The sequence below is a fragment of the Chionomys nivalis genome, chromosome 25, assembly GCF_950005125.1.
Source record: "Chionomys nivalis chromosome 25, mChiNiv1.1, whole genome shotgun sequence".
NCBI lineage: Eukaryota > Metazoa > Chordata > Mammalia > Rodentia > Cricetidae > Chionomys > Chionomys nivalis.
The window spans coordinates 36,949,407-36,972,555 of NC_080110.1; the positions used below are offsets into that span (position 1 = coordinate 36,949,407).

Genomic DNA, 23,149 nt, shown 5'->3' on the forward strand with positions numbered 1-23,149 from the left:
TCATCTGTTCTTGCCCATGTTCCCTGCTGTAAGATGCTGTGATACACATACCTATGTGTGTATCCTTGTCCACGGGCAGGTGCAGCCATCCCCAGCTCTGGCATTCTGTAGTCTGTGATAACAATGTACAAGGGAAACAATGCTATAATCCATGTGTGTATCCTTGTCCACGGGCAGGTGCAGTCATCCCCAGCTCTGGCATTCTGCAGTCTATGATAACAACCTACAAGGGAAACCACTGACACACTTCTGAGAATTTCCCTGGCACAGGCACCTTCCAAAGTCCTGGGAAGAATCCATATCTTTGTAAGGTCTTGTTGGATTTTGAAAAGTGTCTATTTTTCGTTCAGATGCCGCAAGGCCTACATCTTCCATTAGTTTGGTTCTCAACCTTCCTAAAGTGACCCTTTAATACAGTTCCTCACGTTGTGGTGACCCCAACCATAAAATTATTTTCACTGCTAATTCATAAGTGTAATTTTGCTACTGTTATGAATTGTAATGTAAATATCTGATATGCAGGATATCTGGTATGTGACCCCAGTGAAAGGGTCATTCAGTCTCAAGGGGTCATGACCCACAGGTTGAGGACCACTGCTTCAGTCATTTCTCATCTGTATAGCACTTAGCATGACCTGGTCAGACATGCATTTGATTCCGATCAACATCCAGGAACTGTTGAAATGCATGAAGATTTCCAAGGACAGATAATTTGCCTAAGGGCCCACATCGGGAAAATCTGTTAGAACTTACAAACATTGGCTGTGATTTAAAATTCCACCTTCTTTCCATGGTGACATTGTCTAACAAGGACTGATCCCACTGTTGATGGGATGTCTTATCAAAAGAAAGCTCTGGGCTCCAGCAAAAACAGTTCTAAGCCTATTTTTCTTCTGCTTCTCGAATGTAGACATGAAACATTAAAACAAATTGCCTTTCCAGTGCGTTTGGTGAAAGTGACTTTCACACAACGGATAAAAGAATATTTGGGGATTTGGAATGAGTTAGCGACTTGTCAGACTCTTGTTTGGAGGTTCACATCAGTTCCGGAGGATAACATTTTGTTTTAAGATTCTGGGAAAACACATTTAAAGAAAGGCAGTTACCTCTTTACTGTTTTAATCTCTGTTCAGTTCAGTGATTGATGTATGCACTGGCGTGTATTTTCTCTTATCTGAAGTCTGGATATATATTTCCTGCAAGTGCATTATTTCTGCCTTCATGTGTTTTCATCTGCACATTTCCCTCTGACAGTCTCACTGTGAGGTCTGAATGTGCTGCCCGCTCTTGTTCCCAAACAGGAAGTGGATGGAGGGCAGCTTCCCTTCAAAACCACGCTGCCTTTAAAATCCATTAAAGGCTATCTCGGGAAGCCTGCAAGAGCATTACAATAATTGCTTCTCTTACCCAGGTGGAAAAAGACATATCTGTCAACCAAAGAAGTGCAAAAGCAATTAACACCTCTATATTCTTCTGGGAAATTGCCTAAATTAAAGAAATAACAGGGTGGTATCACAGTTATTACATGCTTAATATTTCATAATTAGCATAGATGTAGGGGTCCTCAGAGGGTCCCCCATGTGCCCTCCCCAGGCCACCAGAGCCTGGCTAAATATGAACAGGACACAGAGCATATTTGTTTACATATGTGTCACCTGCGATTCTTGGGTTACATTTTTCAAAAACTTAATGCAGACCTGGGATTAGACTATGCACTGATAAACTTAACATGCAGGTCCATATAAGTTTCCAACAAATAACGTCCCATGAACAAGAAGCACACATCTGGATTCTGTGATGCCATCCACAGACGAGCCTTATCGGGCTTCCTCCGGGGCTGCAGTGCCATACAGAAAGTTTACACATTTCAGAGCTTATGTGCACAGAATGGGGGTGCACGAAGGAGTCCGAGAATTAGATGGGTGTGAATGCCCCATAACAGCCGCTGATCTAGTTAGCACAGAGGCTCAATCTTTCAACGTTTCTTTCCCAAAAGATGGCATGTGGTCCTTTTGCATGCAACACAGACAAAGAAATCTGGTTAGAAATTTTGAGACATAGAAATACAGAGCCTTGACAGATCTTTTCCTTAGGAGATAAACCAGCATGTCACAGGAGAGGGAAAAAAGTACTTCTATTTCTTGAGGTATAAAGATAACTCTTGGCATCCTCAGAAACACACACACGCGCACATGCATGCACCATGCTCCAGTTTCCTCTTTGGCAGAGGCTGGCCAGGTAAAGTTGGAACTACGGAGCATACAAAGAAAAGCACTGTTGCTTCTGAAAAGATGCTTCAAGAGTCTGGTGTTCATTCACTTTGCTCCGCAGCAGAACAAAAGTCTCAGGTGACCTCCAGGGCCTGCTGACTCATGACCACCTACACATGCGTGTCTTCCTGTGTGCCTACCGTCACCACCCGTATCGTGTCTGAACAGCTCACTCACTCCCACGTGAGAAACTCATTCAGACATCAGCTCCGATGAATAACTACTAGTTAGGAAGTCCTTTATATGCCTGATTTCATAAGCAGTAGTAGACACAATCTTCTGATTCTCCAGGGTCCATGACTCCTGAGGCCCAACTCCCTGATGCTGTCCCCACACTTGTGGTTTAAATCTGAAATGTCTCTCAATGGGCCTGATTTAGGATGCTCAATTCCCAGGCAGTGGTGCCGCTTGAAATGACGTGGGGCTGTGTTAGCATAGCTAGCTTACCAGGAGTGGGCTTGAGAAAGGACCACATTAACAATGAAAACACTTTTAAACTATAAACTCTTTTCCTCCCTTATGAGGTACCTGATGGGTATTTTGGCTACAGTGATGCTAAAAACCCATCTTGAGGAGATGGGTGTGGCCTGTGACTTGTATCTAACCAGGAGGTTCCAGATGTATGTTACCGAATTTATGTGCTGAATTCAGTGCCCAGCCTCCTGGAGACTTCCTTCCTTTGTGACCAATGCGGTAGTAGAGAGTAATGGGGGCTGAAGGTGACCTCCAGAAAACACAATTAAGGTTTTGTACTTAAGTCTGCCAACAGACGGAGTGAATGAGCTTGGGAATAGATTCCTCTTTCATCAAACCTCAGATAACACTCTGGTTTTGTAAGACCCTAGGGAGGGTAGATAAGCCACATTCAATATCCTAATATACAGAAGCAGAGAGATAATACATGTGTATGGTTTTAAGCTGCTGGATTTGCGGTAATATTGTTAAGCAGAAGTAGACAATTAACATAGATGCTTCGTGTGTATTAACTTGTATAATCCTCATTGTAGTCTCATTTTGCACAGCGGGAATGCTGAAGCATGAAACCTAAGCAACCGGCTTATTTCCACAGAGCAGCAGGTAGGCGGGCTGCTGACACTGGAGCAAAGCAGGGTGGCTCCAGAGCCTGCTTCTAACCTAAGGAGCATGGCCTTAAATCGCCTCCAAATCGCATTTCCCATACTGTATCCAACTAGCATGAGCCAAACATCCAAACAACACGCTAGACATACAAACCGGATGAAGGAACTGTGTGTAACCTGATCGGCCAGCAGAGAGCACGGAATGCAGGAAGAGCAACAGGCGTTGCCTCTAAGTATTTTCTGGCAAAACTAAAACACATCCATGGCTGCCCTGTACCAGGGGAGTAACAGTGGCCGCTAACTGCTTGTGTATGAGCCCGATTTCTGCCTTTAAAAACACACACCCCTATGTTCTTATGAAAGGAAGTATTTAAAAATATCGACAACTTTTGGTTCAAATGGTGTGCTGTTAATTGGCTTAGCGTGGCATCAACTGCATAAATGCCTCCACTCCTCTCTTGTTTCTCCTCTGAAAAACTGAGTGTGATCTGTCCATCAGTATATGGTACTTTCAGGCAGTGCCAATTTATTGATATTATTCCTGTTATGATGTCTGTAGAGATTTACCCTTCGTAAAGATCTCTCTTAACAACCTGGGAGCTGAAAGGTTCGAGCTCTGAGGCGCATTGAGACTGACACCCAAAGCCTTCCTAGGAGAGAGTTGAGGACTTGGGATGGGACGTGGTGCTCGGCTTTCAGCAGAGTGACGCTTGTCATTCTTAACATCTGTTAAGTGTTTGTCAAATTTGTTGCTAATTCTCTGCTAAGTAGAGCCGTATATTGTGCAATAATCAGGAAGACAGTCTACTTCCAAGCTACAGCCTGAGTAAAATAATTTCCAAGTCAGTCTTCTGCTAAGAGATAAGAGAAGACACTTGAGACTACAGGACCACACACACACACACATGCACACGCACACACACGTTGTTATTGAATATAGTTTGAGAGAGCTACTTCAGCCTCTGTGAGCCTTAATTTCTTTATCCATAAGACTGAGTTAATTCTTTTCTTTTTTGATTAAAAAAAAGAGAGGCTAGATTTTTTTTTTTTTATATCATATGGATTCCTAGAAGCTTCTTCTTTCTCTTCTGAAACCTAGATAAATAGCATGGAAATAAATATTCAGGACAACTGAACAAAAGCTGTAGATGGCCTCGCATTATAAGGAGCATGGCTGACAGGAGAAAACCTAGCCTCCAGAAGTCATGAGATCAAGACCTGTGAGTTTTAGCTGACAGTACGATCAATGCAAATATCCCTTCACCTAAAAGTGCAGCCTTAACCTACATCACCAGGCCAGGGAAAGCAATGAGTTGCTCGTACCTTGTTCTCTTCACAAAGCCGTCAAGGGAAGGTATTCAGTTTGGTCACCTCGAATGCTAAAGAGCATTGACAATCTGAGAAAGACTAGCGGAGAGTGGAAATCACATCGCACATAACAAAGGACTTAGGGAGGAATGTGTCTTGCTTGGTTTGAAAGCAACAACAGCAGGAAGAGATGATAAATGCATTCAAGTATGCCCATGAATGGCTGGAAGAGAGAGCGGAATAATTAGAACAGTCAACAAGTGATGGCTTGAGGTGGAAAATTCAGTGCATTGGCACAATATAAATGCTCAATAGGCAGAGATATGAAAAAAGTGGGGACTGCTGTGCAACACAGCCAGATCTGTGTACGCAATCATATTTAAGTCAGACAAATTGAATATAGGATTTTTAATATTGAAAGCAGAATGTAGAAGAAGAGAAAGTGTGTGTTTGACATATAGTCATTAAAGTAGCCTGTTGTAGAATATTCCTTTACATTGCATGACAATATGTCACTATGACTCGTTTAATGAAAAGATAAATGGCCAATAGATAGGCAGGAGTTTGGCTGCAGACAGAAAGTTGGGAAGAAGGGCAGAGAAGCCAGACAGGTAATGAGTTGGACACATAAAATGAGATATGGTTAAAAGTCACATGATAGAATGTAGATTAATAAAAATATGGGTTAATTTAAGTTATAAGAGCCAGTTAGAAACAAGTCTAAGCTATCAGGCGAACTTTCATAATAAGAGATCTCCATGTGGTTATTTGAGAGCTGGCTGGAAGAACAGATAAAGACTTGCTATAAATCTACTTATAGTAGTCTGAATCCTACTTCTACCTCACCCTTTATAAGGAATGATTCATAAAAATTACGGGATCCTAATGCAGACAAAACAAACCCAGACCACACTCAATTGAGAATCCTGTGGTGGTGGTGGGGAACTCAAACTATTTAAATGGCTGGTTTGGGGGGAACTTTTATATTTATTTATTTATTTATTTATTTATTTATTTATTTATTTATTTCTTAAAGATTTCTGCCTCTTCCCCGCTACCGCCTCCTCCCATTTCCCTCCCCCTCCCCCAATTAAATCTCCCTCCCTTGTCAGCCCAAAGAGCAATCAGGGTTCCCTGTCCTGTGGGAAGTCCAAGGACCACCCACCTCCATCCAGGTCTAGTAAGGTGAGCATCCAAACTGCCTAGGCTCCCACAAAGCCAGTACATGCAGTGGGATCAAAAACCCATTGCCATTGTTCTTGAGTTCTCAGTAGTCCTCATTGTCTGCTATGTTCAGCGAGTCCGGTTTTATCCCATGCTTTTTCAGACCCAGGCCACCTGGCCTTGGTGAGTTCCCAATAGAACATCCCCATTGTCTCAGTGTGTGCGTGCACCCCTCACGGTCTTGAGTTCCTTGCTCGTGCTCTATCTCCTTCTGCTCCTGATTTGGACCTTGAGATTTCAGTCTGGTGCTCCAATGTGGGTCTCTGTCTCTGTCTCCTTTCATCGCCTGATGAAGGTTAATATTCAGGAGGATGCTTATATGTTTTACTTTGGGTTCACCTTCTTATTTAGCTTCTCTAGGATCACGAATTATAGGCTCAATGTCCTTTATTTATGGCTAGAAACCAAATATGAGTGAGTACATCCCATGTTCCTCTTTTTGGGTCTGGCTTACCTCACTCAGGATAGTGTTTTCTATTTCCGTCCATTTGTATGCAAAATTCAAAAAGTCATTGTTTTTTACTGCTGAGTAGTACTCTAATATGTATATATTCCATATTTTCTTCATCCATTCTTCTACTGAAGGGCATCTAGGTTGTTTCCAGGTTCTGGCTATTACAAACAATGCTGCTATGAACATAGTTGAGCATATACTTTTGTTGTATGATAGGGCATTTCTTGGGTATATTCCCAAGAGTGGTATTGCTGGGTCCAGGGGTAGGTTGATCCCAAATTTCCTGAGAAACCACCACACTGCTTTCCAAAGTGGTTGCACAAGTTTGCATTCCCACCAGCAATGGATGAGTGTACCCCTTTCTCCACAACCTCTCCAGCAGAGGCTATCATTGGTGTTTTTTTATTTTAGCCATTCTGACAGGTGTAAGATGGTATCTTAATGTTGTCTTGATTTGCATTTCCCTGATTGCTAAGGAAGTTGAGTATGATCTTAAGTGTCTTTTGGCCATTTGAACTTCTTCTGTTGAGAATTCTCTGTTCAGTTCAGTGCCCCACTTTATAATTGGATTGATTAGCCTTTTATGGTCTAGTTTCTTGAGTTCTTTATATATTTTGGAGATCAGACCTTTGTCAGTTGTGGGGTTGGTGAAGATCTTCTCCCAGTCAGTGGGTTGCCTTTTTGTCTTAGTGACAGTGTCCTTTGCTTTACAGAAACTTCTTAGTCTCAGGAGGTCCCATTTATTCAATGATGCCCTTAATGTCTGTATTGCTGGGGTTGTACATAGGAAGTGTTCTCCTGTGCCCATGTGTTGTAGAGTACTTCCCACTTTCTCTTCTATCAGGTTCAGTGTGTTCAGACTGATATTGAGGTCTTTGATCCATTTGGACTTGAGTTTTGTGCATGGTGATAGATATGGATCTATTTTCATTCTTCTACAGATTGCCATCCAGTTTTGCCAGCACAATTTGTTGAAGATGCTCTCTTTTTTCCATTGTATACTTTTAGCTCCTTTATCGAAAATCAGGTGTTCATAGGTTTGTGGGCTAAAGTCAGGGTCTTCTATTCGATTCCATTGGTCGACTTCTCTGTTTTTATGCCAATACCAAGCTGTTTTCAATACTGTAGTTCTGTAATAGAGTTTGAAGTCAGGGATGGTAATGCCTCCAGAAGATCCTTTATTGTATAAGATTGTTTTGGCTATCCTGGGTACTTTGTTTTTCCATATAAAGTTGATTATTGTCTTCTCCAGATCTGTGAAGAATTTTGATGGGATTTTGATGGGGATTGCATTGAATCTATAGATTCTATAAGTTGCCTTGGTCATGGTGCTTTAGCACAACAAAAGAAAACTGACTAATACAATCACCAGAAAGTCCCAAAGATTTCTTACAAAGCATCCTGGGAGCTCATATGAAGAAATAATTGTGGCAAAGGAAACAGTGGGAGTCACCTGCTGAACCAGTGTACAGTATGTGGGGAGGACACGGGTGCAAGGTCAGAAAAGTAAGGCTAGTTCCTCTTTGGATTGGGGAGGTAGGTTTTGTGAGAGAAGGGTTACGCATTCTATACTCTGTGCTGATTCCCTAACATGGCCCAGGAAATCCACTCATCCAGTCTTTGAAATGACATCTCTTCTCCTTGGAAGCTTAGCATGCCTTCCCTTCACACTGCACAAAGGGCTTCACCTCTCCTTTCACACACGTTTTCTAGTAAGGAGCTCTGCTATCCTGCAGCCTCCACGTTGTCTTTCTTCTCAGGGAACTCTGGTCTCTTCACGGGCTGTGAGTTGCTTTAATCCCCACTTGCTCCTGCAGTAACCTCCCACTGAACAGGCAAACCTGACTAGCACACAGATTTTTGTCTTCTTTTCTATTTATACCACTATATATCTGTATTGATCTTTGATGCAGTATTTGACACCTGCCCCAGAGGTCTATGGCCCTTCCTGGGATGTAGCATACCATACTGTCTTAACTTTCTAATGTCTCACTGCTTCTGTTTTTAACATGCCTTCTGTTGAGATCTGTCTCATTGCTCAACCCTGAGACCTGCTACATCCCAGGTTCAACTCAGGATGTTGTCTCCATCTGCCTGAACTACCTAGATGATTTCAGTTACTCCCCAAGGCACAGATTCCACCTCCACACTGACAAACCCAGAGTGTGAATTTCTAGCCTTGATCCCCTCCTCTAAGGTTTTAGGGTTCATTTCTCATGTATCCTGTGCCTCCCACATCTGTTCTTGATTGAGGTATTGTGTTTGTGTAGCTCATTTAGAAATGCAATGTATAATTAGGAAATATAGGTTAATAGATAGTCATCTATAATAGTCAAGCTTGTAGTCATGTTAGTTAGGTTTTCTAGATATACAGAAATATATTTCAGTTATATAGATGTTATTCAAATCTTTCAGAGACCTTCGGAATATGGCATTTAAAATGTTTAAGAATTTAAGACTTTTCATGACAGTGAGACACATCTGCTCTTGGTAACACCAATTACTTCAAGAGGATGAGGGGCATCAAAGAGGCTCTCTATGTTAGCCATTTGGGGAAGAAAGTGCTCTTGCCTGGACTGCTTGATGGTATACTGTGTGAACTGGACATGCAGGACCCACAGAGAAATGACCGCTGAACTTGCCTAAATGTGAGACAGTCCTTCAGTGTTTCTGCTTCATGAAAGAGTCTGCCAGAAATTCTGCAGGACACAGAAGAAAAGTGACTGATAAGTGGCCAATATTGGTGGAACTGTCTTTAAAATTTCCTGCTTCATAGCTAAGTGTGCCAGACACTATGGGCCTATAGGCTCAAGATGGATGCCCCAACATTACAAAGAACTTTGTGACTGTTCAGGCAGCAAGATGTCTCTGTCAATTCTAGAGTTTTGGAAGTTGCTTACAATGCACTTAGGTAATATTATATCCTTCTGGAGTTTGATGGAGTTGAAGAATATATAGTTATAGTTTTCCTTAGTTATGATAAAAAGATAAAGTAGATATAAATATTGTCATTATAATTCTTACTTGATACCTGTTTTATTATATGTGATTTTACTATGTTAAAGTTAAAACCTTCCTTTTTATTTAAACAGAAAAGGGGAGGTGATGTGGGATTTTCCTCTGTATACTGTAAATACCATTGGTTAATAAAGAAGCTCTTTTGGGCCTGTGATAGGGTAGAGTAGAGAGCTAGGCAGGGAAAACTAAACTGAATGCTGGGAGAAAGAAGGCAGACTCAGAGAGAAGCCATGTAGCCCCAAGACAAATTCTGGATGGAACCTTACCTGGTAAGCCACAGTCTCATGATGATACACAGATTAATGGAGATGGGTTAATTTAAGATATGAGAAATACACTTAAGCTATTGGCCAAACAGTATTGCAAATAATATAGTTTCTGTGTGGTTATTTTGGGAGTCTGGGTAGCTTGGAAATGAACAAAAGGCCTCATACTACACTACCTCAACCCCATATTCATGTCTTTCTACTCCCACATTAAAAATATCACCATTTTCACAACTTCTTGACTGGTCTAGGATGTTACCATTGCATGCATGAAATACAACTTCTCATAGGCCTCCCTGCTTCTGTTCTTGCCTACCATGAGGTTAAAAGAAAGAGAAAATTTCGTCAGTTGCTTTAATTGCTACAGGCCTGCAATAGCTTCTGTCAGCAGACCCCACGTCCAGGAGTAGACCATGTATCATACAATACTATCATTTTAGGCCATGAGGGATACTTTTGTTTTCTTCTGTCTTATTTTGTTATTTTTTTGTCCTATTGGTTTTTCTTTTGTTTTATTGAGTGAAATGGGGAGGGTGAAATTGTAAGAGTCTGCTCTTTCATTCCCAGTCACCCAGACCTGAATAATCACACAAAACTATATTCATTACAACACTGTTTAGCCAATATCTTAAGCATATTTCTAGCTAGCTCTTACATATTGAATTTATCCATTTCTATTATTTTATAGGTTTGTGGTTTGTTACCACTTACTTCTTGGACAGCTACATGGCATTTACCTCCTTTGACAGCTACATGGCATCTCTCTAACTTTGCCTACTCTCTCTCTATCCCATCCAGCCTGGCTATATTCTGCTCTGCCATAGGCCAAAGCAGTTTTATTCATTAATCAATAAAAGAAACACATATACAGAAGGACATCCCATATCATGAAATCAGGAAGATTGGTGTGCAGGGCAGTAGGGAGGACCTGGGAGGAGCTGGTGGAGGAGACACATGATCAAAATATACTGCATGAGAAAAATTTTAAGGAAAAATGTCTATGTAGCCAATTTTAATTATTTTCCTTGAGCTGGAAGCTCTGAAAATCACAATACTTTATAATAGCATACTATATTCTATATAAATAGTATATGATACTATATAGTATATTATTAAATGTATTATAGTATTGCGTGATACATGGTATACTACATATAGTATGTAATTTATAAATGCTATAAAACCTATCATTTATATAGCATATATGTAGTATATACCTTTATATATAGCATATAGTTTATATACTATATAATATATAATTTATATGTCATATACACTATATATCGCTACTTAAATTTATTTATTTATATTTAGGGATATATAGTTATGTATTCCTGTACATTTAGAGATATATTGTTATAAATCCCTATATATCTAGGGATATATTCTGTATCTATCTATCTATCTATCTATCTATCTATCTATCTATCTATCTATCTATCTATCACAATAATAAATATAATATAATATTAATATTATAATATTAAATATAATAATGAATATAACAATACATTTACCTCCTCAGTTCTTCTAGGCCTTAATACATGGGAAAAGTATTATATGAGCCCCAGGGTCTCAAGCTATTGCTCATTAGCCCATGTCTAATCACAGCACCCATCACTGAGGACTGAGAAGGATACATGACCTGGACAGACAGGACAAATCTTCATACCCTCTCAGAGCCTCAGAGAAGAAGTTCAGTTGGTCTCTAGAAGACGAAGTCTTATATCTCATTATCAGTAAGAATTCTCTCTACCACCACCATCAACTGCTCGTCGAGACTCTGCTCAAAACTCACAGTAATCTAGAATTTATTCAAGCTTCCTACTTGTAACCTTGTGGCCTTCGACAAGGGACTTTCAGCTGCCAGAACATCAGTTTGGTCATCTCTCCGGAGGATACCTAAACTTACTCTGAGATGCCCAGAAGAAATGAAGTGCGGTGGGGCTGCGTCAGCACTTAGAACACAGCAAGTGGTGAGTGGCAAGTCCTCCTGCACTGCCCACTGCTGGTCCACCTGTTCTCTGTCTCGGGATCAGGCTGGACTGAGGTCACTTCATTCTTTTAAGTCCCTATGCTTGGGGTTCACTTTGCGCAGGATCCTCTTTCTCATTCTGTGTTTCTTTTCCTCTTTAGGCAGAAGCCCCACAGGCACTCCATGTCCATGTAGTGACCTTTTCGGTGCCATAAATCAGCTGCCCACTTCTGTACCAACGAAATGCCAAGTATTAGGAGTCTCAAAGTCACTTCTTGGAAGACTCTCATTCCAAGCTACTGTCTCCTAAAGTATGTGGTATAAAAACACTGGTGGATCCCAGGTGCTTTAAGGGGGGGAATATATAAACTTTTGTTTAAATTTGTAGCTGGAAATTTATTTATATTATAAAAATAAAATTGGTATATCAAACCCAGATATCAACGTGTAAGAGAAAACCAAGAGAAGAATCAGTTCAAAAGTACTTGAAAATTACAGTAATTAAGTTGGTTTTATACCATTTTTAACTGTTAAGTCTTTAAACTATCCTAGAATGAAATTACAAACTTCAGGTGGTTTTTAAGAAGTTTTGCTTGACCTTGCTTACGCCCTTCCCCCAAATCATCTTACAAAGCGCTGTTAAATAGTGACAGCCTCCAGAACCTCTCATTTTGTTTTGGGCTCTCTGCCTCTTTCATGATGCTACAGCAATGCTTGGGAAAGGCATGGGATGTGGAAAACAAGGCTTATTTCATCATTTGAACACATCAGAACTAAATATATTATGTATGTAAATAAAAAAACTCAGAGTTTCCAAAGTGGATATAATTTGCGCAGCCCGGTGTTTGATATCTAGATACGCAATTTTGCCCGTGTACAGTCCTTACGGAGATCTGACCCCATCCGCCTTTACGAACAGTTAGACATGTCAGTCAATCTAGATTAAAAGGTAAAAGCAAATCCCACCTCCATTTACTCTTTGCACTTAAGTTTCATTCAATATCAAAGGCAGAAATTGAAGGCCTTCGTGGTGTCTGGATTTTAAAGAGCAAAATAACAAAAACACTCAGCTTCAGTTTTCCTTTCCTTGTTTTCTTGAAAGAGGCTGGATTCCCCTCTCTGCAGAAGTATGAAAAAGCGAGAGCCCTGACTTATGCCTCTCCTCAGGCTTCACTGATGAGGAGCATTTCAAAATAAGTGGGCATGTTTCGTTTGTTTCTTTCTTTCTGATACAGAGTTTCAACTATCCCAGGTTAGCCTCAACCTAGCTACGTATCTGGGGATATCCTGAATTTCGATCTTCCTCCTTCCATCTCCCAAGTGCCACCATGCTAGGCACTCACTATACTCAGTTTATGCGGTGTCAGGGGTTGAACCCAGAGATTTGTGCACACAAAGCAACTTTCAATTAACTGAGCTTCTCCTTATGTTTTACTCAGTAGCTCAGGATGACCTCACACTTGGGGTGATCTTCCTGCCTCAGTCACCCAGTTGCCAAAATTGCAGGCATAATTCACCGAACTCAGATCAAAGTAAAATATTTTATTTTATTTTATTGATTTTTGTTGAGCTCTACATTTTTCTCTGCTCTCCTCCCTGCCTCTCCCCTCCCCTTCAACCCTCTCCCAAGGTCCGCATGCTCTCAATTTACTCAGGAGATCTTGTCTTTTTCTATTACCCATGTAGATTAGGTCTATGAATGTCCAATTCAAAAAGTGAAGAAACTAATGGAGAATAAAATAATTTGATAATTTAAAAAAAATTACAGTAATTATACCACAAGCAGAGCTGACTGATATAAGAAAATGTGCCAAGCGAGAGCCTGAACAGGAAGCGGTCTGTCATTTAAGGCTGATGGATAAACATGGAGTATCCATGGCCCCAGGGCTCCGAGCTATAGTAAATTACAGAAAGTTCTTCTGTACTCTTCTCACATGCTGGTCAAGAAACATAGCTTTCGCATCCCTGATTTTCTATAATCACTTCATTTTAAACCCTGAATTGGAGGTCCCTCTGACTTGACGAATGGGACTATTGATTTTTCCTTCGATGCAAGAGCTTTAGAGAGAAAAGAATTCCCTCTAGTTCTTAGATGCACATCCCTTACACAGTGTTTCTCAGACACTGCAACGCTGCACTAGTTGTGGTGGTCAAAACCAGTCCTTCTGACCCCTGTGCATACCTAGAACACGGCATTGCCCAAACACCATCACCCCGATAGCACAGGAGATTCAGGAAACATCACGGTAAAACAGGAAGTCCCTATAAATAATCTCCTCTTAAATTGCATGCAGGGGAAGCATTATTGGGGAATCACTCGCTGCATATGCACCATTTTGCTGCAGTTCAGCCACGTTTATTCACTGGTAGGCCCGGGAGACGTTCAAACACAAGAGGCTGACATTTCTGAATTGCTAAGGAAGGCTCCAGCGCTGAGCACACAAATCAAACTGCTCCTTTCACTAGGTGCTACTTGAGAATTCAGTCTGCATCCCAGTCACACACAGCAAACTGGATCAGCTCTCTGGGAGAAATCTCTAATATTTACCGGCCATGATAAGTAATGATTCTCTTCTGCACGATTCTCTTCATAAACTCTAGAATTTTTTTTACACGCATGTTAGCCCTTTTCTACACTGTAATAGTGAAAAGAATCATTGTCATCTAGTCAATTTTATTGTGAGATGAATTTAAATGGTTTCCTCAGGTGGAGGAGGGCTGTACGGATCTATTCTGCCCCACAGGAACAAATGGGCCAAGGGAGAGACCGTTAGAAGTCTTTGGTTTCTAGTTGATCGATATTTCATTCATTAGTTTTGGGAGGTGATTTCCTTAGAGATTCCATATTTGGTGCACACTCAAGACCAGTGTGAATATTTGCTGCAGATTAAAAGCATCAGTAAGTGTGACAACAGAGACTGTTGCACACTTTAGTAGGCCAAATGCCATGGACTCAGTCTTTGCAGAGATGGCGGCCTCAGAGTCTTTGCCCATTTTGACATTCTCTAAACACCAACTGACTACCTACTGCCTGTAAAGTCCCGTTCTGCTCACTAGCGATCAGATGGAATACCTATCTAATGTCACTTGCACTTCATTGAGGGCCTGAGAAGGAAAACAGTAATACATTTAACAATTGGTTTCAGACAGTGCTGAGTACTATGGCGGGAAAATCGGTAAGGGTAGACTTGGGAATGGCATTGCTGTCAACACTCTTGGCTATCATCTTGAAGCTTATTTAAAAGTAAACGAGACATTTTAGCTAACTTTGTGAATAATCAGTGGTGAAGGTGCATCTGCAGCACCAGGCATTTCCTGCATGGCATTGCGTGCTTGCAAGCTGAGCAGACTTCCATTTCCATTCTGGTAAGATTCACTCATTGTTTGGAGAGTTTCACTGATAGAACTAAGGAGCTGAAGTGACCTGATGCCCCACTCTGAGCAAACGGCCTTTGCATGCCTGAACACTGGCACAGCTCCGCAATCCTGGCGTCAAATCACACTAGATATTTGCTGCAATAATGAAAATGTGGATCGATGAAGCATCAAATTGTGTGGACAGCAACAGGAAAATGCTAAACAGAGACATAGAGACCTTCCACGTTTAGAACTGTCCTCTCTCCATAATTCAAGGCTGCCAGCTCTCCACGATGTCAAGGCATGATAACAAATGTAACTTGGACTGGAGGACTGAAAACTGGTCAACGAGCCAGTCAGTATCTTTTTAATATTCCACAAAGGAAAAAGCCGCCCCCCACAACTTTTTGTGACCCAAGTTTAGATATAGATCGAGACGATTTTTCTGGGTGCACTGAAGTTTTTGGAAAGATAATAGAGATGATATTTCTTAGCTCTCCACATTTGTCAGTAAGTAGTGCGGGTTCCTTGTGACGACCACTAGGGCCAAGGAAAGACCCTCTTTGGACAGGGAGAGAAGCCCAATCAATACAGCGCTAACTCCAGGACGTGGAGGCTGATGCAGGTTCCATCTCTTCCCTTTGCACGCAATAGACAGATATGATTAAAATACTTTCTTTAAGTTGGAAAAACACAAGCTATTTCAAAATCTGCCGAATCCAAAATGTGAGCAGATTTTAACTAATTTGCATGGCCCTTTAATCAACCTAAATCCACTTCCCCAGTAATCTGCCAATTTACGGGGCCTCTGATCGAAAGCTTTTTAATAAAACTAGATGTCACTTAGCTCTGAAAACCTTTGAACTTGGAACTCATCTTATCTTTGAAATAAGATTAAGACTTTGCTTCATTATTTATTATTATTTTCTTATTGAAGGTTATCCTTAAATTTTGTCCTTTATTGTCACAGGGCCAGTCACAACATCTTTTACTACCTTCACTGAAATTCACAAAAGCTTGTGAAAGTCTTAAAGAATCTTTTTATTTTATATTTTATGCTACAATAGACATGATTAAAATTAGGAGTATCCAAATAATATTAATAATGCATTTTCTCTTATCCAAAGCAAATGCATTTTGTTCCTAAGATATTTTTAATACATTGCTTTTTTTGGAAATGAAAGGAGGGGGATGTAAAGTGTTTAATGGAAGATACATATTTGACTTGTGATTATAAAGTAATTGCTATACTAATTTTGAGTTTACATGGAGATACTGGGTTTTGAAGTAAATGGAAAGCAAATTCTATTTCTGTTCAAACATCCAAAGTAACCCCTTTGGTACAGAGCTGCTGGAAGATGCTGTCTGCTAGGCCATGAAAATTGTGCAGCCACGTTATGGAAACCTCCCTATGTACTAGGTCTGTATTTATAAAATAACGTTCAAAGGCTCAATTGTCATAAACCTTTCACAGACAATCTTAAGATACCTTTACCTACCTCATCCTCCCCTTCCACCCATCAAAGAAAAGGCTAACAAGAATAGTTAAATTCGATCATTATTTTTGGATGATCAGGTGTACAACTTTGCAGGCACACACGGAATATGCTTGCTCTTTGAAGGTTTCTGTCTCCTTATGTTGTCTCTCTCTGCAGGAGCTAGCCAGGTTAAAAGGCTCCAGGACAGCGCCTGCCTTGGGAGGTCTCTCTCTGCAAAGATCAGAAGCTGTCTGAGGAGCCAAGACTGCCTTCTCACTGACTCACTGTTGGCTGAAAACTTGCTCTGCTCAGAGGGTGGAAACAATGCCTCCAGGGAGGTGAGATTGGAAGGTGAGCACAGGAGAGAGAGGGAAAAGCTGCAAGATTGGACCCAGTTTAGTCCACAGAAAACCATGAACATGTGTTTACAGTCTTCTTGTCCTGTCTGTTTTCTGTCCTGGACTATGCAAGAGCAAATTCGGCAGGAGAACTGGTGGGAAAAAAGGCAGGAGAATTATGAAGATTCCTTGATGCTGGTTTATACCACTAAGTGATTACTTGCTAAAACTCTGGGGCTCTGCTGGTTTATCCACTAAGTGACTTCTTGCTAGGGCTCTGCCTGGGACTCTGCTGGTTTATCCGCTAAGTGACTTCTTGCTAAGGCTCCTGGGTTCTGCTGGTTTATCCGCTAAGTGACTTCTTGCTAAGGCTCTGTCTGAGGCTCTGCTGGTTTATCCACTAAGTGACTTCTTGCTATAAGGCTCTGTCTGGGGCTCTGCTGGTTTATCCACTAAGTGACTTCTTGCTAAGACTCTGTCTGGGGCTCTGCTGGTTTATCCGCTAAGTGACTACTTGCTAAGGTTCCAGGGCTGTGCCTTTCTTTTCCCCAAACAGCAGTTTACAGTGGCTGTGAAATGAGAGACCAGAGCAGCTGCAGAATTTCAAGAGTGTTTAGTTGGGATGGAGTTTGGGCAGAGTTCATTTTCTGTGTAAGTGGCAGGAAGGAACCACACCAAACATCTAGGTTCACAGCCCTCTGACTAGTGTATCTTTTTTCTCTTGAATTGTTTTGAAAATAGAGAAGATTTTGAAGACCTGTTCTCTCTGGCCCCTACTCTATGAGGGATGAGCACAGAGAAGTTTCTTTGTGGCCTACTTCCATGAGAATAACCAATGAAGCCTACAAGAAAATAATTTTAGTGACTTTACACACACCTGGGAGAACAACAATTCTGTAATGGAGAATCGCTTGTGTGATGTGAAGTACAGTTCTGATTTAATAATCTAACCCAATGTGTCAGGTGAAAACATGGCTCAGGGACTTTAAGAAAACATCTGTCCATTCAAGTTAGTTATAATAGTATGTGACATTAGCAAATCCTTGGAAGGAAATCATGGATAATAGCTTATGATATTTGTCATTGTGTTCACATACCAGAGATAACACCAGGGGGAAGAGGACTATGTTTTGACTTCTAGCTTCAGAGGTCTTAGTCTGTAGTAAGTTGGATTCATTTGTTTTAAGCTCATGGTAAGGAATCCAAGTGCAGAAAATCAAATGTTTGACATTCTTATCAAATATGGTAACCACAGTGTCATTCTTCAGTGGGCAAGGGCAATGGGAAGTCTCTCATCTCTTCCTAACAGAGAAATGCCAGGTATCAGCAAAGGTACAGAAGTCAAGGAAGCCAATGATATAGAGCTGACATTATTGACCTTGAGATACTGGGCACCACTCCCAGCCCAGAACACAACTTAGAGATGGAGCCGATAGTTCTTCTAAATGTGACCAGCACTAAGAATGATATTTCACAGAATGGAATAGAAATCTTGGCACTGGGTGATGCCAACCAATTCCGGAACTTAAATTACTTCAGAATCTTCAAAGCAGCAAAATAAAGAGACAGATGCATGTCTCTTTATAAGCCATGAATTTCCTAATAACCCTAAAGCTTCAAACAGGATGTAAACACAATCACAGGCAACTCTTAAAATACCAGACAGGAACCATGAGCCAAGTTTCCCACAAACTAGACTCATCTTGTTCTTATTCAAATGCAATACCTCCCTTTCATCAACTGATTGGCCAACCTATTCAACTTAATGTAGGAAATGCTGCTCTGTAACTCCCTAACTGCCAAAATTACTCTCATCCAAAGTCCTATAGATTATCTTTAGCTGTGCTTCATGAAATATATACACATTTTAAATGGCTTTTAAATCCTATTAATGCTTTTAACCCAGCTCTTACACACAGGTGTTCTCATCAATGCTTTTCTAATTATCAAGTTGAGATAGTATTTTGCATTTCCTTCCCTTTTTAATTTGACAGTGTACATTCTTTTCTGCCATTCTCAAATCCAAAACTTCAAAATACTGGCTTTGAGGTAGAGACATTTTAATATATTGCTCACAAATGTTTTGTGTGAAAAATGTCATTCATTGTATCACAAGAAACCGAACCATCTTCCCAGGGACACAAAGTCCCAGAGTTTTACAAGAGTCATCCAACAGAAGCCAAACTAAGTTGGAAGAGATGAGAAGAAAGGAGTCTCTGGTCTACCCACACCATCGGCATATGGTTCTGTTGTGCCCGGCACTTCAGTAAAGACACAGATGCTGCCGTGAAAGTTATCCTGCTGAAACCAGAGGTCAAGACTAGCAAAAGACAGAGCTGATATCAATTCAAGACATTTTACAAAGAGTTTTGCTGTAGCAGGCTTCAAGATGAATCCTCATAGGCCATGAGGTTTCCTGACCTCGTTTTTGTTTATTGTTTGTACAAGTCGTGTAGAATGCAGTCCGTGCTCTAGGAGAAACATGGGTACCAAGTTGGAACTATTTAGGACCACCAAATAACAGGGTTTCGCAAATAAGTAAAACAGCTGAAATATCCAACAGTCTGGTCTAACCTGGGATGCTCAGTCTCCTCACAGCCAATGCTCCATCAGGCGGCTTTGTCTGGCTGGCAGATTTAGTGTAGGGACTCTCATCTGCAACGGTACAATGAAGGGTTTGGTTAATTTCCATCCATTTTCCAGTGTAGTGAAGATCTGTAACGGATCACATCCTTCTGAGAGAGAGAGAGAGAGGGAGAGGGAGAGAGAGAGAGAGAGAGTAGTGAAGGGCAGGAGGAAGAGTTGATGATCTGAGCCCTACATTTGGGTAAGTTTTAGGATGAGTGGATGTCCTAAACATCACTTTCTTCTTGAGAAAGAGGGACATAGTTCTCATGTACCCTCATAGGGTAAGGATTGAAAGCTAAAATGTACATGGAGACATTTTAAAAGTGTTAAGAAGGGTGCTAGTAGGCACAGCAATCCTCCGCTGGTTGTCTACACCTACCCATAAACAGTGAATAGGTGGGACAGGAAGATAAAGACTGAACAAAATGGCTCAGCGGAACAAAGGAGAGAGATGCAGTATTTCAGAGAAGCGGATGAAAGAGCGTTAGTACCGCAAGAGAATCAAGACAACAGTTAGTAGGTTCTTCTTGGGAACACGAACCAGCATTCAGGGTAAAGCAGAAGGGTGGGGTCATTCCAGAGGTAAGATTGCAGAGGCTGAGAAATGGGGAGGAAGGATGGCTTGGCAAAAGGAGATGTGCATTGCAAAGGGCCGTAAGTTCTCGTTAAGAATGAGTTAAAAAAACAAAACAAAACAAAACAAAAAACCCACCTCCAGCAGAGCAATACAGAGAGCAACTGAGAAGACAGAGGGTCCAAAGCATCAGATGTGTAAGCGGTAGGGAAGAATCTGGGTGATGGCGATACTAGGTGTCAAGATCATGGAGGAGGTGGGCCCACCAGACTGTAAGTAAAGTGATTGGCCGAGGGTTTTCTGTGAGTAGGGAATGTGACCAGTGGTACAGGGAGGCTCATGGTAAGGGTTAGAAGAGTAAGGAGCAATGCTTCCAGTTAAGGATGGAAGCATCTGCATGAATGGGAAAGGAAATGATGGCGGGAGCAAAACCCTTAAGCATCTCAGGAATGGGATTGATATGGCTTGAGGAAAAGAAATCCTGTCAGACAGTTCCCCAGCACGCTCAGTCATCTGGGTGACACAAGAACACACCATCCCACCCTGAAGCCCGTTCACTCTGCTGTCATTGTTCTAACTGCGAATCGTTAAAGGATTAAAAGGAATCATATTGCACATGGCAGACTATTAAAGACAACAAGCATTTAATTCAGTAGCAAGGTTTATCATCTGAGGGCTGTGCCCATTAATTCTCCCAGCTCTGTTGTGTGTGTTTCTGCAGCAAAGTGCTCATTTCTTCTCGACGATGTGTTTTTCCTGTAAACGGTTCAGGATTTCTTTATGAAACGAGCAATGTCTCTATAAGCAACAACAAAAGGAAAGATTAACACTGCTGTAATGGCAATTAATTTGAAAAACGGCAGGCACCGTCGCTTCATGTTCACATGCCATTTATCACACAATTCTGTTCATTTTTCCAACCATAACAAAGCTATTGACTTTAGGGTACCGAAACGATCAACATCATTCATGCTGCTTCTGAAATAGCAACGTAAGTCTTCGACTCTTCTCATTGCAAACACGGTGTTGACAAATAAATTTCACAAAACAAATCTAAGCATTCGATCATGAAAGTGGCCATTTGTCCCACCACCCATCTTCCCCCTACCGAAGAGGCAAGTGAGTATTCCACGGTGTTAGTGTAATAACCAGACATCCACTTCATACAACTGTCATACAAACAGGCTGCTTCTGTGCAAAAATCTGAGACTCATAAGGCTGCTCCAATATTGTGTTTCCTTTCTTTAGCCACGATTTGGCAACAGTTCACCTATAAAGACACTGAGCCAAGGGATGTCAATTACACACCCAGGTCCAGGAACTGCAACTTAAGGCTTCTTCAGTTTTCAATTCGTCAGTTAGGCCCTGGGTTGAGTGTAATGCTGGGGTTTCTTAAAGAGCACCAGAGATTTTCCCAGGGGACTCTTGGGTTACCTTCTTTTCGTGTATTATTTCAAGGAGACCATTTTTTAAAAAAAAAAACAAAATTCACCTAGTTGGCATTATAGAAGCAGTCAGCCCCGTTAAATTGTTTTCTCATTTATATTTGAGAGTGACTTCCTTACTTTAGGCCTGAGATCCTCTGGTAAAAAGGTTGAAATTGAATTATAGATGGTCACCTGACCAACACCTGTATCACCATTCCCGTGCCACACTTCCCTCCCAGAAGCACGTACATCCTTCCCAGGCGCATGGGAAAGAAAAAGCTTAGCCAGCAACCGGAAGCTGTGTCGGCCAAATAATCACATGGGAAAAGCTCAATATCAGCTAAGAATAGCTTGCTAAAGATGCAAGGGTGATGGCTACAATGCCTGATGGGAGTGAGGCAGGCATGAGTAGAGGAGATGCCTGGTACAACCTAATGGAGTTACTAGGAGACGTCGCGAAACACTGGCTCTTCATTGTTTCCAGAATGGTCCTAAAAGAGCCTTTGGATTTCTTTTAAGAAACATATTAATACTTTTATTTCGTTTCATTAGGGAGGGAACCACTTTCACACAGAAAAGAAACATAGATCAAATAATGACATATCTGAGTCATAGCAATTCTAGAACAGCACAGCACATGCAATAGGCGTTCAGTAATATTTTGTTGATAGACTATGGTATTATAAAAAAGTACATGAGCATATTTCCTCCCACCTCTGTTTTTCTCTTTTCTTTTTGGGTGTGGAAGGATTCAGGTTTATAGACTATCCCTGTTAACGTCACATCATAACCCAACTGTTGAGAACTGACAGCCTAAACCACTTTATATGATTTTGTGGTTAGTACCATGGCAAGCTAGAAATATGTAACTATTTATAAAATTGGTATAAATATTCATTTTCTTTTGCATTTATTCATATTTTTAAAACAATTTGTCAAACAATTGTCAATTTATTTGCTTCCTGAAACAGGGTCTCACATACCCACATTGCTTTTGAATATGCTAGGTAATTAAGATGACGTTTAACTCTCGATGTTTCTGCCTCACCACCTAAGGACTGGCATTACAGATGTGCACCACCAGCCAGAAAACAAATCTTTCAGAGCATTCCTCTGAATAGAGTCTGACTTTCAAGTCACACGCAACTTGGTTACTGACAGTCCATTCCATTCACAAAGGGGTCCTCTCAAAAGTCACCTTGGAGGCCAAACAGACATTCAGCTGGTGAGCCACTGCTCTCTGCCTCAGTGACAGAACATGTTGTCTAGGGTGTCAGAACAGCCAGGCATCTCTGCAGCTAGACAATCACTGTCTTAATTGATGTCCCCCCTCTCGCCGATGGACTCCAAGACCTGTGTCAAGTTGACAGCACCCTAGCCTGCCCCTATTTGGCCAGAGCATTCACTTGCAAAGCACAGGAAGCAAAAACCTGTTTTTCTGGTTTGATCACTTATTCCAGGTGAAGAATCTATCAATTTAAAGACAGGAGTCATCTGACTGTGCACCATAGCCACAAGCCTACACCGGACCTGGGAGAATCACAAGGTGAGGAGTGGGCTCAGGTCCCTCCTGTTATCATACCCTTCAGGGGTTCCTGATTGCCTTTCAAACAAAGCCATTCCCAGGATCTGAGCTTCTCAGCCCTGGATGTGACCATGGTTCAGGACTACTCTGACTGTCTTCAGGGCTTTGTTGAAGAAAATAAAATTTAATTTCCTTTAGCTGAGACTAATCAGCCCAGGCTAAACAATT

At 41.2% G+C, this 23,149-nt stretch overlaps 1 protein-coding gene across 7 annotated transcripts in view; it reads right to left on the reverse strand.

The window, feature by feature from the left end:
• Window positions 1–23,149, reverse strand: part of Grip1 (glutamate receptor interacting protein 1) — a 664,532-nt gene that overhangs the window by 194,680 nt on the left and 446,703 nt on the right. For 5 of the 7 annotated variants that reach the window (XM_057757634.1, XM_057757638.1, XM_057757636.1 and 2 more), the window contains exon 2: window positions 19,342–19,422. The exons of the other annotated variants lie outside the window; for them this stretch is intronic. In XM_057757634.1, the coding sequence (XP_057613617.1) occupies window positions 19,342–19,422 (81 nt within the window). The remainder of the gene's footprint in view (window positions 1–19,341; window positions 19,423–23,149) is intronic. 7 annotated transcript variants of the gene reach the window in all.